This window comes from Myotis myotis, unplaced genomic scaffold (genome assembly GCF_014108235.1).
Source record: "Myotis myotis isolate mMyoMyo1 unplaced genomic scaffold, mMyoMyo1.p scaffold_m19_p_3, whole genome shotgun sequence".
Classification (NCBI taxonomy): Eukaryota; Metazoa; Chordata; class Mammalia; order Chiroptera; family Vespertilionidae; genus Myotis; species Myotis myotis.
Genome location: NW_023416335.1, coordinates 188,407,471 through 188,425,285, shown reverse-complemented (window position 1 = coordinate 188,425,285; position 17,815 = coordinate 188,407,471). Strand labels below are relative to the sequence as shown.

The following is a 17,815-nucleotide window of genomic DNA, read 5'->3' as shown; positions in this document are numbered from 1 at the left end:
CATGGGGAAGGACGTGGGGCTGCATGAGGAATGAAGGCAGAGTAATTAGTGCAGAGGCATCGGTTCATTAGAAACTTCAAGACAGGCAGACCCTGCTTTTTATGTGCAGCACCTAAAATCCTTTATGAGCATCAACTGGGTGGCTCTTTCTTTGCTGTTATTGGTTCATCAAAGCAGGTCACTGACCTCAGCTGCATATGCCATCATACTCGCTGTCTGGGGTGCAGACATCATGGGAGAGAGCCTGCCAGCCTCCAAGTCTATGAAATGTCCGCGTTATTTAAAATACCCAACTGTGAGATCCTGAGGATTCTGCTGTGACTTTTATCACAAATGCTGGGTCACAGATATGTAAGGGCCCTTTATAAGAAGTGACTAGCCCTGGCTGGTGTTTCTCGGTGGTTAGAGCATTGGCCTATACACTGAAGGGTCTCGGGTTTGATTCCCTGTCCAAGGCACGCACGTACCTGGGTTGCAGGTTCGATCCCTGACCCTGGGCAGGTGTCTGTGGGAGGCAACCAATCCATGTGTTTCTCTCACATCGATATTTCTCTCTCCTCTTTCTCTATCTCTCTTCCCCTCTTCCCTCTCTTCCACTCTCTCTAAAAATCAATGGAAAAATATCCTTGGGGTGAGTATTAACAAAACAAACAAACACACAAATAAAAATGACTTCCAAAAGTGAGTTGCTACTGACCTCTAGACTTTGTCATATTAGCGTGACCCTAATTTCTTCAGACCAGGGTCTTTCAGTCCCATTGGTAGGAGGAACCAGTTTGTTCTGGCATTGCTAAGGAAGGGAAGCTTTCAGTTACAAAATGAAGAAAGAGACACATAGTCAGGTAGGGTGGCCAGCAAGACTGTAATTATGCTTGAACAGGCAGTCTTCTGATGAAGGTCCAGATGGATGGAGAGGATCAGGAAGCAGAGCAAGAAGGATGAGGTGATATTTGTTGGCAGTGTGATTCTGTGGGCTCCCCAGCGGCCCACCAGGGCTACATTAGGATGGTCTTCTGGGTTTTCACTACTCATGATTCCTGGGGACTTTATAATCCTGCATCAGAGTTTAGCCGTGGGATGACATACTCTTCTGTGAGATCAACAGTCTAGAAAGGAAGAAATGCCGTCATAAACTTTCTGAGCCAACATAGGGAATGATACTCTCTAGAACTATGCTTAAAATATTATTATTCACCATCATTGAATGCTTTCTTAATAAAAAAGGAAAAAAACATTGAGCCTACCCATATCAGAACTTCTTTACTCTTAGTCATTAACAAGAATCTCTGCAAGATTCTTGAATAGCTGATCACCGGAAGTTGAAAGTAACCCAAGAAATTCTCACAGGGAATACTAAAGATTTTTCCCATTGTGAAAGGCCCCCCAGAAGGTTAATTATAGCAAATGATACAGCTATGTCCTGGGCTGTGCGTCATTCCAGGAAAAGGCCAAGTCTCAGATAACAGACCAGAGGGATTAGCCTAGAGTTGCCTAGTATAGTTTGTGACTTTCACTCTTGCATTTTAGTTACTTCTGATCCCCATAGTACAAGAATTGTGTCTGGATTGTGTGATTTCAGGCTATCCCAGCACAAAAACAAGTTTCCTCCAATTCTACTCAGCGGTGTTCCCTCTGCTTTTGCCCAGAAGGATTAAAATGGGTACATCCATATGGACATGCAGATGATGATGTCAAGACCTAGCCCAGCTCTTGGGGCAGCCTGGGCAGCTGGAGCTGGACAGTGACTCAGACAGGCAGCCAGTGGGGCTCAGGGGATCATTTTGACAGCTGATACTAAAAACATACTTACAATCCCCCGCTCTTGTGCCTAGGGCAAACAGCAGGCTTCTCTGCAACCTCAAACAAACCCTCAAGCTACCTTTTCTTTCCAGGGACACTCACTGCACCAGAATATACTGCTGATGGCAGAGGCGATGGGGATTGGGAGGGGCTTGGGCAGAGGCAAAAGGCCTGACTTGCCTCTATTGTGCCACCCTGGTATGGTTTAATCTAGAAGGCTCAAGCTCCACATGCCTGTAAGGATGACCCTGCCCTGCCACTCCTCTCTCAGGTCAGTAGAAGCCATGGGAGACAAAGCCTGACCGCTCTCCTAAGGTGGGAGTGCTTGCTCTGGCCCTCTCTGGTGAACGTAGATGAGCACATTTACCTGTAGCTGAATATGAAGTTAATGCTACATCCTCCTCAGCTCCATCACTGTCTCGGGCTGAAAGCCAAAGGAGGGAAGGGCTGGGTTAGTGTCAGAGCTTCACTGGGAAACAGCACACGAGGACTAGGAGAAGATTTCAGGTTTGCAAAGAGGCTCTTGGCCCTTTAAAAAGGAATTCTCCATTGAGGCTGTTCGAACAACAACAAAAAATCTGTAATTTAAAAAAGAGCATTTTTTAAAGCTTCTGAGGAAGATTGTCTATGGAGAGCCTTTTGTGTTCAGGAGAAGCTCATCTGTGGTTAGTAATTAAAGGGGCTGGAGATTCCTCATTGCTTTCTAGAGAAAAAACACGGGCACTGGGTCCGAGCCTTTGCTCTCTAGTATCAACGCAAGACCAGGGCATCTCACTGTCTTCAACAGCAAAATAAAAAACCTCAACCAAGTCATCTCTAAAGTCTCTTGAGGCTTGACACTACACATTTTGATTCGATGTAAAAAAAACTGGACATGATATAAAACATCATTAAAGACAATTTTATATTGTTGTAGAATATCACACATGTAGTTATTTGTTGAATGTCTGTCTCCTCAACAGGACTGTAGCTTTATGAAGAAAGTAGCTGTGTTTGTTTCTCAGGCTAGGCCCTGGCTCGATACACGTTTGTTGTTTGATGGTTACAGACATAGCTAGGCCACTAGTATTCACACTTCGTGGCTGTAGAGTTGCCTCTGCTCTCTCATTGGTTAGCTGTGTGACCCAGGGCCCAATTCCTTAACTGATGGTTGCCTTTGTTTCCTGATGGAAGTAAAAGAGGGATCATGATGATCAAAACAGTAAATCTGTTTCATTGGTTTGTTTTGGAGATTAAATCAACTAATAGATATAAAGCCCTTGGAATAGGTTATGCTATATAAAAACCACCACAGTGCTATCCTTTGTGTTTTATTATTGGTGGTAGTGCTGGTGGCATAGTTATAAATGATGCGCTGGCATCCTCCTACTGGCATTTTTTAGAGGGGTTGGATCCGGTGATATATGAAAGGCTCTTTTTTCCTTCACAGGAGAATGAACTGAATTTTTGGTTTAACTTTGTTCCTTGTGGCATAACAAGACTCCTTCACATTCAACCCCTTGGTAACCAATGTTCATCCAACATTCTTATCAGACCAGATCATAAATTAGAGAAGCCCAATTCTCCGGCTCACTGCCTTCCTCCCCGCTTTATGCCAGTTCTCTCTCTTGAGGGTGACAAAAGAGCGGGTTTGCAATTTGTTCCCATGAAAGAACAAATGAAAGTCATCCCCCTGGGACCATTCAAATTGGGTTTCTCATAGTAAGGTGGGTGCCTTGAAGAAAAAATTGTTGAGAATTCTCAAAAAGAACTATGTTCAGCAAAAGTGAGGAGTTGCTATAAGGAAAACAACCCAAAGGGCCTATGTTTGCAAAAACATTTTTCTCTTGGTTCATATTATTTTATAGTCATTGACCCATTTTATATTACATGGACTTATTATTTTTGTCTTAAAACCTTCAAATGAAATAATATGAGGTTTGTTTGTACACATTCAAACACTGGACAGAAAAATGCCCACAATAATGTGATACTTTCAAATATTCATGGGTCTTGCTTTTACCAAGCCTGATACAACTATATTCTAATTAGCCTAAAACAGGTAAAGTAGGCAATAATTATAAAAGGAGCTTTCCCATCCTAAAAAAAGATTCATAGCTGATATTCTACTATACTTAAGGTCTCTGCAAATTCTATCACATTTAAAATTCTCAGTTAACAGAACAACTAATTTAAAAAGATCAATCAATATGCTGCTTTTTAGGAACACATTTGTAACAGGGCATAGAATATTTATACCCAATTGTTTGGTGTCCTGTGGCAACATGACTGCGTTGTCATTCTTCATCCAGATGTTTTTATATCTTGGAGTTAAGTCTGTAAGCCACTTCAGAGAGATAAAGCCTAATCTTCTTTCGAAAGCCTTCCAGGGAAATGGGGTCCTTAATCCCCTTTGCTGATCTGTTTCAGTGTTTACCAACCCTTATTTTCCTATTTCATCTAAATCCCTCATGCTTTGGTTTGAGTCCATTTCTACCCATTGTCTTCAGTTGGAGACAGAAAATAACAGGACAACAGTCTCTGGGAGAGAGGTTTGTATACTTGTGTGAAATTCCTTGCTAATTCCCTCTTGGCTTATTCTTCTTGCAGTTGAATAATTCTGGTTCCACAACCCAGTGGTAAATCAAATAATTATGTGGCTGGAGTCACAGCAACAAACAGTATTAATCAGAAGAGTCACATAACAAACGCATACTTCACAGACTCAAACAAGATGTCATGTTTCAGTACAGAACTGAGAGAGAGGTAATTTAAACAGTCTACGAGAATGGCACATCCAGAACGGCCATCTCAGTTTCATTGTCTTAGTCTTTCCGAAGAGGTCTGACGTTCTAACCCTTTAATCATCATTGTGGTTTCCCACCGAAACCTCTCCAAGTTCCCCACACTTCTCATTAGTGGATCCCAGGACTGGAAGGGGTGTTCTTGTTAGAGACTGACCCATGTTGAGTACAATGGCCTGATTGTTCTTGCTGACCACATGTCTGTTTATATAGAACGGTGATTGTTTCCTGAGCAAACAAAAACAAAGAGTGCTAAGCTGCTGTCCCACTGTCAGCTCATGACCTATGACACACTTAGGATTTTTCAAGTAATTGTTATTATACTGTACTTATTATACTATACTTGCCTGGTTCTTCTCTATTTTGTGTCTCTTTGTATGTTTTTCCTAGCTAGGTGTAATCCTGTACTTTTTATTGAATTTTAACCATTCTTCTAATATTTGATATTTGTACTTTTTCCAGGTGACCTAAATTCTGATTCCATTCTCTAAAACTTAAGTTTCTGGTTATTCTGTCTGATTTTGGAGCACAATCTATGTGTTCTTTACTACACAATTGTCCCCCCCATCCCACCGCCCCCAACAAAGTATCAAACTACGCTGACACTGACTATCACTGGCAGGCTATTTTCTGCTCAGAAATGGACTTTCTAACCATGCTCGAGGAATAGGGCTAGTCCCAGGAAACACTGTGAGTTTGCAAACTCTTTCTCTTCCACCAGGACACTCCTTCAACAACTTTAAACACTGGTCCAATATTTTTGAGGTATGGAATATTGATCATTACCAATTCCAGTGTGTTTGGGGTTTATAAAACTAAGACTTCTCTTTCTCTCTCTCCTCCTCTCTCTGACTTTTGTTTCCTGGAAACATGAAACAACAATAAAACAAACACAGGAAGTTTTATCCAATCTTCTGGTGAGAACTATGAGAAGTAGTTTCAAGAAAGATGGACTAGGCAATTCTGCCACAAACCTCAGCGAGCTGATTACACAGCATCGGCAAGCAACAAAAAATTGCTATCGGAAGGATATATACTGTCAGGGTCTGACTCTCGGTCATCTGAACTGAAAAGAATTAATGGATGCATCTATCTGAGAAGGATTTAATGGGAATGTGTAATTAGCCATAGATTACAGCTTTAAAAAGTGTATGCACTTGAAAGGAAAGCTTCTATTAATTTTTTGAGCCTAGTGAACATTATATGTGCTTTGCAGTCTATTAAATAGCATCATCTTTGCACATTAGAAATAAATTGTGAGAAATCAGATGCCTATTAAGACACAGGAATTGATGTACAACTATGACATTTGGTTATGAATGATATGCCAGATGTTTTAGAAAGGAAATAAAGAATTTTGACATATTTCCAGATGACTGAAATTAGCCACCATTTTCCCCAGGTTGTTGGTGTCCAAGCCTCCTTATTGGCATGGACAATATATTTTATTCTTTAATAAAAGGATAGTCAGGTGGCTTGCTCTTACATAAGGATCAAAATGTGACCTAGAAATTATCATGAAAATGTCACAGAAGCACATTGCTTTATTTCTATTAATGATTGTACATCTGTGCCTTTATCAGGATTCTGATTTAATGCCTCTTCCTGTCCCTTTTTGTAAACCCTGAAGGGTTTTAAGCAGTGAACACTTGGAAAAGCAGAGAACCAGAGTTATTGGGCTTTGTGACTTTAACGAGGTGATGAGTCCTGCAAATCAGTTTATTATGATGTTTGGGCAAATTAACTTTGAGACTTAACTTTTAAAATGTCAATCACTGTTGCTAGGATTGACTTTTGTACTTGACAGCCACAACATCTGGATTTAGCATTATATGTCATGCAGTTGCGTGGTGCAAGCCTAATTTGAGGTTGATTAGCTCATTTTATAGTGGGTTCCTCTCTTTACCCAGCATGAGCACTAGAGCCACACCCTCTTTACTTAGGGCCTTTGATTCATTTCTGTCTTGGTCTCATTCCATTGGTCGCTCTGTATTTTGGAAGAACTCATTTTTCATAACAGTTTAACCTCGATTCTGGGGTCTTCATTTCCATGCTTGAACTATTTAGCCATCCACTAAATTCTGATCACTCCCTTTTTGTTCCCTCTTGGCTAGCCTCTTGTCCAAATCTCTCCTGTTTCTCCCACAGAAGAACCTCCCTGCTCTCTGAACACCCCCAGGAAAGTACCTCTTGAGAGTTCCTGGTTCTCCGCTCTGAAGCTGCATTGGTAGACGGGGGCTGAGCAGGCATTGCCCTGTACAGAGCAATCCTGTTTACACGATCTGTAGAGAATGCAGAGCTCAGGTATGATGTACAGCAGCAGGAACACCCATGCATTGGTGACCAGGGCAATGCAGACGACAGGGTCATCCCACTGGGGCTGCCGCTGGAGCTGTGGGTTGCCTCTCAGGAGCATGGAGATCCACACCACCCAGATAATGATGGAGATGAGCATAGTGGCGAAGATGAACTTTCCATGCTGCTTCCAGTTCTCACACGGGCCACAAAAGGTGGCTTTGGAGACGAAGAAGGTGATGGCCATCAGGAGAAGGACATAGACCAGGAGTACCACAAAGTCCACATTGAGCTGACAGGGTGCCATTTGTACAAACATCATACATCTGGTCATTATGAGAGTCACATACTCAATGGCAATGATTGTCTGCAACAGGCTACAACCAATAGCAATGCACAAAAGTGTCGTCCAAGAGAAGGAGACCCCACCGCGGACTAGCTTCACCAGGTTGGAGGCATGAGCCAAGAGGCATGAGAAACAGAGAGCAAAGAGAACCCCAAAGAAAAAGTAGCGTACAGGGGCAGTCTGCTGATTGAACTGGAAGATGAAGGCAAAAGCAAGGCTAAAGAGCCCCAGCACACCCAGGAGGAAGAGGACCTGGGTGGGGAGGACATTCCACAGGCAACAGTCTTGAACCTTTCGCATGAGGAAGAGAAATGCCAAGAGCAGAATAATTGTAACCACTATGCCAATTATTGCCAGGCACTCCAGCACGATGCCCCATGGGCCCTCTGTGTCACAGAGGAAATAATAGTCCCCAGTGGACTGGCTGTAGTCCTCATACATGGTGACTGTAAGTGGACCTCACGAGAATGGACTTCTGTTTTCCTGCAGAAAAAAGATGAGACAAACTTATAGCTTTACATCCACCCACAAGAATGCATGTTAGGTATATGCATGTCACTATAATGGCTCTCAGTCTAAAATAAAGACATCTGCACATACTAAATGAAATAGCCCCAAACTATCAAGGCCTCAAAACTATCCTAGCTCTCTCCTGCTGGGAAGAACGGAATAGTCTTTCCAGATAATTCATCCATTTCTATGTTACAGTCTCTCTGTTACAAGGCTTTTTGAAATTAATGCAGAATCTTTTTCATAAATTGGTGTGTTTGACAAGGTATGCATGATCTATAGGATTCCAGTTAAATCAGGCTCCAGGACAAGGGCTGTTGACATTAATGGATCATTGGATCCCTCAAGACACTGATGCACTGCTTGAAGGAGACAGACAGGTGATTTTCCCTAGTAATATTAATGACTGTTCCTTCTTTAAATTCAAGTCAATTCAATGCATTATGTTATTGTTCAATATTTACTATTTGTTCATCAAACAATGATACAACATGGTCCCTGCCTTTAAATAACTTTTTGGATAGTTTAGCACCAAAATCTATGTCTTAACAGAGGTTGTCTAGGAAAAAAATTCCACGTATTCATTTGGAAAAAAGTACCTTGTAATCGAATACTCCTAGCTCTTCTCCTCTTCAGTTATTCCCAAGCCAGATGGCTGGAGTGACCCAGGTTTACAGCTGAGGGCATGGTCCCTTCATTCCGACTTACCTTCTCTGTGTCCACGCTGGAAGCTGAGGCTGTGGTGACTGCGAGGTTGTAACTGCCAATGAGTAAGAAGGAGACAACCTCAGCTTCTTTATTCTCTCCCCAAATGGGCGGAAGGACTGAGGCCCTCACTCAGATTCCTGCAGTGCCTATAAAAAACCCGGAAGGTCAGAAAGACACACCTATTCCAGTTTCACAGCAACTTTTCTACAGAGACTTCTTTGGTGATAACAATTATTTTCCACTCCACTACTCACTCCAGGCACCTTGGCCTGAGGGAGGTCCTGAATGGGGAGTGAACTTCGGAATGACTGCTTGCTCCCCATATCCACCAATGTGTTCTGGAAGCTGAGAGAAGCCTTCAGTTGGTCTTACATGAAGACCCTTCATTCTTCTCCTGACCTACTTCCTGCAAAGCTGTCTCCAGAGTCTTCCTCACATCTTGATTTTGATTGTAAGATCCAAAGAGCATTCATTCAACAAAGGAATAAAACTTTTTCTGGGCCAGAAAGAGGGTATGTGCATTTAAAGGACCAGTCATTGGCAAAATTGTGAATTGGGGGAAATTTATCTTCTCTGCTACTCTCTTTTAGAAGTCCTTGCTCAAGTCTTGGCTGTCCATCAAGTGTGGGCTTTGGCTTAAGTTCCCTCTATCCCTCTTCTCCTCACCCTGTATCAGAATGTATTTGTTCTGGCTCTCATTCTACTGGGGCATTCCTAGGGCCCAAGATAGAACCCAAAACTGAAAGTTACCAGCTGATGTTGCCAGATCATATTCCTTTTCTCTTGCGGTCACATATAGTAGAACACACAATACTGTGTTCCACCTATACTGGCTATGGGCCCCCTCCTCATCCTTCCACCCCTGCTCCCAATGTACTCCTTGGTTCTTTTCCTGGATATTTGTAGTTTGACAAAGACATCTGAAGACCCCAAATCAGTACCTGTTAGTCTGGTTTCGAGTTGCTCTGTGACCTAGCCCTACCTTTCTCATCCATATTTCTTTCAGATCTCCTGGCCCTGTGGTTTATCCAGGTTGGTTTTCCCACTGCCTCCCAAGTAAGCAAGTGCCCATCTGCTTGCCTTCTCTTTGATGTTGTCCCTGACCTGGACTGCCTTTGCTTTATTCCTACTTATCCTTTGTGCTTTATTCCCATTGATCCTGTTTCCTACCCAAATACTTTCCCTACCTTTAAAATCTAGCTCAGCCCTAGCTGGTTTGGCTCAGTGGGTAGAGTGCTGGCCTGCAGACCGAAGGGTCCCAAGTTTGATTCCGGTGAAGGGCATGTACCTCAGTTGCAGGCTCCTCCCTGGCCTGGGCGCCTGGTTGGGGCGTGCGCAGGAGGCAACCGACCGATGTGTTTCTCTCACATCGATATTTCTTGCTGTCTTTCTATCTCTCTTCCACTCTCCCTAAAAATCAATAGAAAAATATCCAGGGGTGAGGATTTAAAAAAAAAAAAGGTCTAGCAGTCAGTGATGGCGAACCTATGACACGCGTGTCAGAGGTGACACGCAAACTCATTTTTTTGGTTGATTTTTCTCTGTTAAATGGCATTTAAATATATAAAATAAATATCAAAAATATAAGTCTTTGTTTTACTATGGTTGCAAATATTAAAAAATTTCTATATGTGACACGTCACCAGAGTTAACTTAGGGTTTTTCAAAATGCTGACACGCCGAGCTCAAAAGGTTTGCCATCACTGGTAGCTCATCCTATCTCGTCTGTGAGCTTTCCTGCCTTCCTGATCACTCCAGCTCTCATTTGTCCCCTTTCTGTGAACTCAACAAGCAAGCACATAGGGTCTATCCGTTCAAAATTAAAGAAACCATATTCTCTGCCTATTTTGGTTGCATTAATTTATTAATAAAACAAATGTATTAAAAATAATAACTACATTTATTAATTTATTTTATTTGTATTAGCCTCATCCTCTCGATTAGATTGATAGCTGCTTAGGGGCCAAGCTCCACATTTTATGCACCCATAGCACCTGCCCCAAGTGGAGTACCTCCTGGGTGGTGGGAAGATTGTTTAATTGAAGGATCCTAATGATAGCATTCCCGGCCTCGTGAAGGTACTTTTCATCAGTGTGCTTTTCCAATAGATGCTTTCTAATGAAACCCACTTTAAACAAGTCAGGACTTTAACTGACCCCAAAGTCACCCTGAAGTGGGGTGGCTCTATTTTAGAGATGGCTTAACTTTAAAAAGCTGTGTTGTTGTTGTTGTTTTTTTCCCTTTGAGAGAAGAATATTCTAGGGAGGCGAGTCCTCCCCTTTACTTGCTTTAGGAATAATTGTGGTCATACTGAAGCTGTAAGGCTAATCTAAAGTTTACATTAAAGGGTAAAGAGATTTTCTAGATGATGAAATGTGACATCCATGAGAATTCACTCAAAAAGCCTAGTGGGTGGTTAAATTGTTGTCAGACCAAGAGAGGATTTCTCACTGAATTCTTCCAAGAGAATTATTTTGGTGACCTTTTCCCTCCTCCCAGCCCCTCTAGTTAGTCAGTCATTCCTCACTGTTGTGATGTTCTGGCCAGCCTGTCTTCTAAGGAGATTCCTCCTGACCTGAGGGCTTGAGGCAGGGAGATTAATGGGTTAACGACACAAAGCCCTTTGAATACCTGAGATAAAAGAACTTGTGCTAGGTACTAATTATTGTTACTTAAACACCTGGGGTGATAGAATTAACCCATGTGTTGCTAGGCCGTAAGGAAACAAGCCTCCTTTTGCCTACGCACCTCCACATCGCACGCCTCATTTCTTTTGGCTTTTGTGTGGCAACAACATCACACGAAACAGTTCAGATATGGCTTTGATGAATCTAAGTGTATTGATTACCACGAGTACATTAAAAATGGAGATAAAACAGTCAAGAGGTCAAATGCCATTTGTCAAACATCTATTTGTGTTGTTTCCTTATCCCAGAAACAGAGCTGGAGGAAGTGTTAGAGGTCACCTGTCTTAACCCTTTCATTAATAATTCATAATAAGTAAGCCAACTTTATTACATGAGGAATTAAATAATTAGGAAGCAGAGGGCCAGAGAAATGAAGCAATGTAGCAAACATGTGGAAAGGTAGAGAAGCAGCCAAGGTTGCTGACTCCTGGTCACATTTCTTTTTTTTCTTTCTTTATATTTGTTACCTGGTCACATTCTTGCTGCCAGGAGGACAGTCTTCCTACCTCAGGAGGACACGTGGGTCATAATTATAAAGAAAGAAAAAAAGAACCACTGTGCTGTATACCTAAAATTAATACAAAATAATATTCTCTTTTTAATGCAAAATAATGTTGAATGTAAACTATAATTGAAAAAAATAGTGACAGGATGTAAAGTTCAGACTAGGGAATATAGTCAATAGTCCATAATAATAAAAGCGTAATATGTTAATTAGACTAAACAGCCGAACAACCTTCCGGACATCCTTCCGGACAAAGCTGGGGCTGCAAGGACTGAGCCCCTTGCACGAATTTTGTGCATTGGGCCTCTAATATTGCAATAACTATGTATGGTGTCAGATGGGTACTCGACTTATTGGGGTGCTCACTTTGTAAGTTATATAAATGTATAATCACTATGTTGTACACCTGAAACGAATATAGTGTTGTATATCAACTGTTAATTGAAAAATAGAAAGATAGAGTTCAATACAAAACAACAACAACAACAACAAACCCACCCCAAAACAAAACAAACCCAGAAAAGAATAGATTATGAGAGAGAGTGCATCAGATATTCTTCATTCTGCAACAAATCCTGCAGCTTTCATGACTGGCCATGTGCAGGCTGGCCAGGAACACATCATTTGCTCTTTTGTTCACAGTCATTTCCAAGGCTGGCTTTGTGGGGGTGCGACCAGTGCAGCTGTTCAGGGCCCCCCACTCAGAAGGATCCTGTGCTTGGAGTTTAATGCTTTGTGGTCACCATCTTGAAATTCTTAATCATTTTATCTCTGAGTTTGTGTTTTGTAAGTGAAGTCAGATGGGACAGTGGAGCATGTGCAGGGGCTGAGAGCCTTGGCCCATGTATGATCCTGCCTCCATTGCCTCCCAGCATCCACTCCATGCTACCTTTTTGTGCCCTGAGTTACCCCATTTCCCCTTTCTGCCTCTGCCTCATGGATGCTGCCACACTCCTCCTGGGGTCACCTGTAAATCATGGGTTGGGCAGTGGGCTCTTGGAAAAATGGATTGACATCAGCATGTCTAGGCAGGGTGTCACATTTTAATTTGCACTGGGCCCTGCAAATGAGGTAGCTGGCATGGGCATTAATTCAATTGTCTGATATATGGTGGTTAATTTGATCAATATTATATCAAGATGTAAACATGGTCCGTTGAATTGTATATTATGTAATGTGCAGTTAGTTGCGAAGAACCTCAGTGTTTTATCTGGATCAGCAAATCGTCAAGACTGGATGTCATTTATGAATGTTCAGGATATTTTTTGGAAAGAAAGTTTTCTGATGTTTTTTTCCAGTTTGTGACTATTATAACATTTTGAGTGAAGTAGTATACATTGTTCTTATATTGGGTTGCTTTATCATTATTAGAGGAAAGCAGATGGTGTGAAAAGTATAGAGGCATGTTTAAGGTCAGTTGCTGGATCTGGAAGTGTAAATACAACAATAGTGAGAAAAATGTTAACTAATAAAAATTTTGATTTTACTTGGGCTGCATTATAAAAAGGAAAAGTAGATATAGACCCTTATAATAAATATTATTTAAATGTGACTTATTAAAATATGCAAAACTTAATAAAATGACAGAGAGCATGTAATTTATAATGAAAATTTTACAAATGAAACTTAAAAATCTTCAAAATGAAAAACACACCTGGGGAAACAACATGGTATCTTATCAGTAAGTCCCTCACATGTTTCCAAAGAAAAATACATAAATGTGTCAGTAGTTTTTAAGTTGTCATCTGCTATTAATAAAAAAGCTTTATAATAATTTAGTAGTGTAGTAGGTAGCAAAACAAAAATGGGTCACACAGCTGTTAAAAATTATTCTTCCAGGATGTATGGAACAATCTATACTAATAAAAGGGTAATATGCTAATTAGAGCGGATGTCTTCCGGACATCCATTTGGACAAAGCCACAGCAGCTGCAAGGCCCAGGGCTCAGGCCTTGCAGCTGTGGTGGCCGGCAGTGGCAGCAGCAGCGGGGTGATGGGGGTGGTGCCTTCCCCTGACTGGTCCTGTTGCCTCCTGCAGAGGAAGGCCAGACTGTGGCCTAGGCTAAGCCATCAGTAGGACATCCCCTGAGGGCTCCTGGACTGTGAGAGGGGGCAGGCCGGGCTGAGGAGCCCCTGTCCCCCAGTGCACAAATTTTCATGCACTGGTCCTCTAGTACATAGATACTGATGATAAAATGATGAATCAGCTGACAAAATTAATATGATACCTCTTAATATACCATAATATCTCAACAAATCTGTACTATTATAGAATATAGGAAGGCATTTTATGACAGTACAGTTAACATGCAATATTATATTAGTTTCAGGTGTACAACATAGTGATCTGACATTTATATTCCTTATGATGTGATCACCACAGTAAGTCTAGTGACTATCTGCCACCATACAAAGTTATTATGATAATATTGCCTATTTTTCCTGTGCTGTACATTACATACCTGTGACTTATTTGAAAAGCGATGTTTTAACACAATTACAATCTGATATAGATTTTGTGATTCAAGGTAATGAAAGCACTGATGCTATCAGTTGTCAATACCTGCAGTTAGATCAGATATGAGTGATATAGTTTTTACAGAAGATTTTTTGTATTGTTTAAATTTAATTTTATTTACAATTGGATTAGGTATAATCTCCAAGTTGGAAACGTGTAGTGTTGTTGATTCAATATTATTTAATTGTAAAGGGATTACAAGCTTGGACAACAAAACTGGAAAAATTGGTAAAGGGATTATAAGCTTGGACAACAAATATGACCAGAAAATATGGCAGTTATTAAAAGTTGTTCAAAATGACTAACAGCCATGGTTTATTCATCACAAAGCATTGGCTCCTAAATAAATTTTACTTGAACCTCATGAATTTATTGAAATCAGATGAGATGTCAGTAAGCACAACTTTTAGAAATATTTTGTTCAGATGTTGGAGCCGACCATTTCCACTTAGTATTCATGGTAGAATTGCTGGTTGTCATAAGGTAAAGTATTAAGCTAAGCATGATACATAAACTTAGATTTCTAGATTTGGAAAAGAATCTCATTTGGCAAATATTTTTGGACATGATATTTGGGTAATAAAAGTGCATACTTAGATAACTGCGGGCATTCTTAACTACAATTTTGGGAGAAAACTGATATATTTTAACATGTCAAACACATTCAAGGATTCCAAAAGAAGTGGAAGTTTTTAAAAATGGCTGTGATTATCTGAGATTCCCCCCATCAGGGGTCGAATTTCCCTCCACTTGAATCTTGGCTGGTTTTAGTGACTCTCTTGTAACCCGTAAACTGTGGTGGAAGTGATGATGCATGAGTCCCGAGACTAGGTCAAAACAAGCCTTGCAGCTTCTGCTTTGCTCCTTTGGGATACTTGGTCTCCAGATGCTATCTCCTGAGACACAGGTGCCATGCTCTGAGAATCCTGAGCCACACAAGAGACCACACACATGTAGGTACTTTAGTCAACAGCACCAGCAGAGCCCAGCCTTCCAGTAATCCTTGCCAAAGCACCTTGCCATAGCAATGGAAACACTCTCTGGGAAATGGATCCTTTTGTTCCTACTGTTCAACTGAACCTTCAGAATTATATACATACTAGAGGCCCGGTGCACAAAAATTTGTGCACTCGGGGGGGATGGGGGGGTCCCTCAGCCCGGCCTGTGCCCTCTTGCAGTCTGGGACCCCTCGGGAGATAACAACCTGCTGGCTTAGGCCCGCTCCCAGGTGGCAGAGGGCAGGCCCAATCCCTAGGTGCAGCCCCTGGTCGGGCTCAGAGCAGGGCCGATTGGGGGGTTGGGGCACCACCCCCTGTCACACTCAAGGCAGGGTCGATGGGGAGGTTGCAGCACAATCCCCTGTCACGCACAGAGCAGGGCCCATCAGGGGGTTGAGGAGCTCCCCCCGTCACTCACAGAGTAGGTCCGATAGGGGAGTTGGGGCACCGTCCCCTGTCACACACAGAGCAGGGCTGATCAGGGGGTTGGGGAGCCGCCACTGTCACACTCAGGGCAGGGCTGATGGGGAGGTTATGGCTCTACCCCGTCACACACAGAGCAGGGCCCGTAGGGGGGCGGGGGGGTGTTGGGGCGCCACCCTCTATCACCCACAGAGCAGGGCTGATCAGGGGGTTGGGGCACCGCCATTCTCACACTCAGGGTAGGGCCGATGGGGAGGTTATGGCTCTACCCCGTCACACACAGAGCAGGGCCTGGGCGGAGGGGGGGGGGGGCGTTGGGGTGCCGCACCCTGTCACACACAGAGCAGGGCTGATCAGGGGGTTTGGGCGCTGCCCCCGTCACGCTGATCCCGGTGCCGGGAGGCCTCGCGGCTCCGCTGATCCCGGTGCTGGGAGGCAATTTACCCTTTTACTATATAGAATAGAGGCCTGGTGCATGGGTGGGGCCGGCTGGTTTGCCCTGAAGGGTGTCCTGGATCAGGGTGGGGGTCCCCACTGGGGTGCCTGGCCAGTCTGGGTGAGGGGCTGAGGGCTGTTTTCAGGCTGGGGGTGACTGAACTCCCAAACACTCCTTTTTTCCTTTTTTTTTTTTTTTTTTTTTTATTCTGGGCCAGCTTTAGCTTGAGGCTTGGCTCCAGCTCTTAGGCCTCCACGGCTAAAAGTAGGTTTCTGGCCTTTGCTTACAATGTTGCCAATCTGCTGGCTGAAGTCCGGCGGTATTTGTTACAATGTTTCTTAAACTGCCTGCTCAGAGGCCTGGAGCCGCAGGCAGGGAACGTTGGTTTCCTCCAACGATCCTCCGTCACTGAAGCAAGCAAGCCTCATGTTAGTTTCAAGCTGCCTGGCTGCCGGCCGCCATCTTGGCTGACAGTTAATTTGCATATCTCGCTGATTAGCCAATGAAAAGGGTAGGGTAGCGGTCGTATGCCAATTACCATGTTTCTCTTTTATTAGTGTAGACTAGAGGCCCAGTGTACAAAATTTGTGCACCGGGGGGGATTGACCCCTCAGCCCAGCCTGCACCCTCTCCAATCTGGGACCCCTCAGGGGATGTTCAACTGCCGGTGGGATCTGGTCTAAACCGGCAGTTGGACATGCCTCTCACAATCCGGGACCTCTGGCTCCCAACTGCTTGCCTGTCTGCCTGCTTCTGCCTGCCAACCTGATCACCCCCTAACCACTCCCCTGCCAGCCATCTTGTGGCTGTGGGCGCTGCCATCTTTGAGGGTGGGACAGTCAATTAGCATATTCCCTCCTTATTGGCTGTGGGCGCTGCCATCTTTGCGATGGCGTGGGGGTCAATTAACATATCCCCTCTTTATTAGATAGGATTTACATGTAAGAATTATTAGGATTGCTATGAGTATTCTACAGGTTAACATCTATTTCTACTGAGTTCTAAAAAGCCTAGTCAAAGCCAAAGTCACACATCCATATAGGACCAGATAATCCTAGAGGCACCAGCATTCCATTGAAAGGATGTTCATTCCATTTTTCTAATAAATGTAATATTTTTTGCTGCTTTATGTTCCCAATATTATTATAACACATAGAAGGGAACATTATAAAGTCAGTTTGAATAAAATAAAATTAGAGATATTTTACCTCATTTTTCTTTCAGTCACAATCATGACTTTTTAGAGGAAAAGTTGAAACTGTAAAGAAAGACATTTGAATAAGCAATCTATTTGCATTTCAAAACTTAGTCAAAAATTGAATTAAACTTGGCAAACAAGGAAGAGAATAAATGAATTTAATGCTTATACTGAAGAATGATTAAAAGATATTATGGCCCAGGCTGGTGTAGCTCAGTTGGCTGGAGTGTAGCCTGGTACACCAAAAGGTGATGGAGAGAGCCAGTAAGATTCAAGACACTTTGGAAGTGGAATCTCTGTCTTGCTGGTGGTTGGGAGAAGAAGAATTAAGGGAACTGGGTTCATGATACCTCCAAACCTGTTCCACAAGCAGCCATCCACATCTCAGTTTATAGCAAATCCATTCTTCAGTTGGTCAAATAAAAAATCCTGGAGTCATCTTGACTTTTTCATTCACCCAGAATATAGTTGAACAGGAAATCCTGTTGGTTCTACCTTGAAAATATATACACAGACTCTGACCACGTCTCACCACTGCAATGTCACCACCTGGGTCCTGGTAACTGTCATTGCTTGTCTGCATTGCTGCAGTAGACTCCTACTAACTG

General features: G+C 42.7%; 1 protein-coding gene across 3 annotated transcripts; it reads right to left on the bottom strand.

Annotated features, from left to right (window-relative positions):
- Positions 1-853: 853 nt before the first annotated feature.
- Positions 854-8,540, bottom strand: GPRC5D (G protein-coupled receptor class C group 5 member D). 3 transcript variants are annotated; one of them, XM_036300574.1, is made up of 4 exons: positions 8,443-8,540; positions 6,771-7,707; positions 2,168-2,224; positions 854-1,106 (listed from the first exon to the last, which is right to left on the bottom strand). In XM_036300574.1, exons 2-4 carry the CDS (start codon positions 7,663-7,665, stop codon positions 1,099-1,101), a joined length of 960 nt encoding a protein of 319 aa, XP_036156467.1. In that variant the 5' UTR covers positions 7,666-7,707; positions 8,443-8,540; the 3' UTR covers positions 854-1,098. The 3 variants fall into 3 exon arrangements, with proteins under 3 accessions (XP_036156467.1, XP_036156466.1, XP_036156468.1); XM_036300573.1 differs by having other exon boundaries at positions 8,334-8,491; XM_036300575.1 differs by lacking the exon at positions 2,168-2,224 and having other exon boundaries at positions 8,334-8,491.
- Positions 8,541-17,815: the final 9,275 nt, after the last annotated feature.

Excerpts from the sequence above, each read along its gene's own strand:
- GPRC5D (XM_036300574.1), bottom strand. The coding sequence starts at position 7,665 with ATGTATGAGGACTACAGCCAGTCCACTGGGGACTATTATTTCCTCTGT. Across the intron at positions 2,225-6,770 it reads GAACCAGGAACTCTCAAGAG|CCCGAGACAGTGATGGAGCT; the intron begins GTACTTTCCTGG and ends TTTGGCTTTCAG.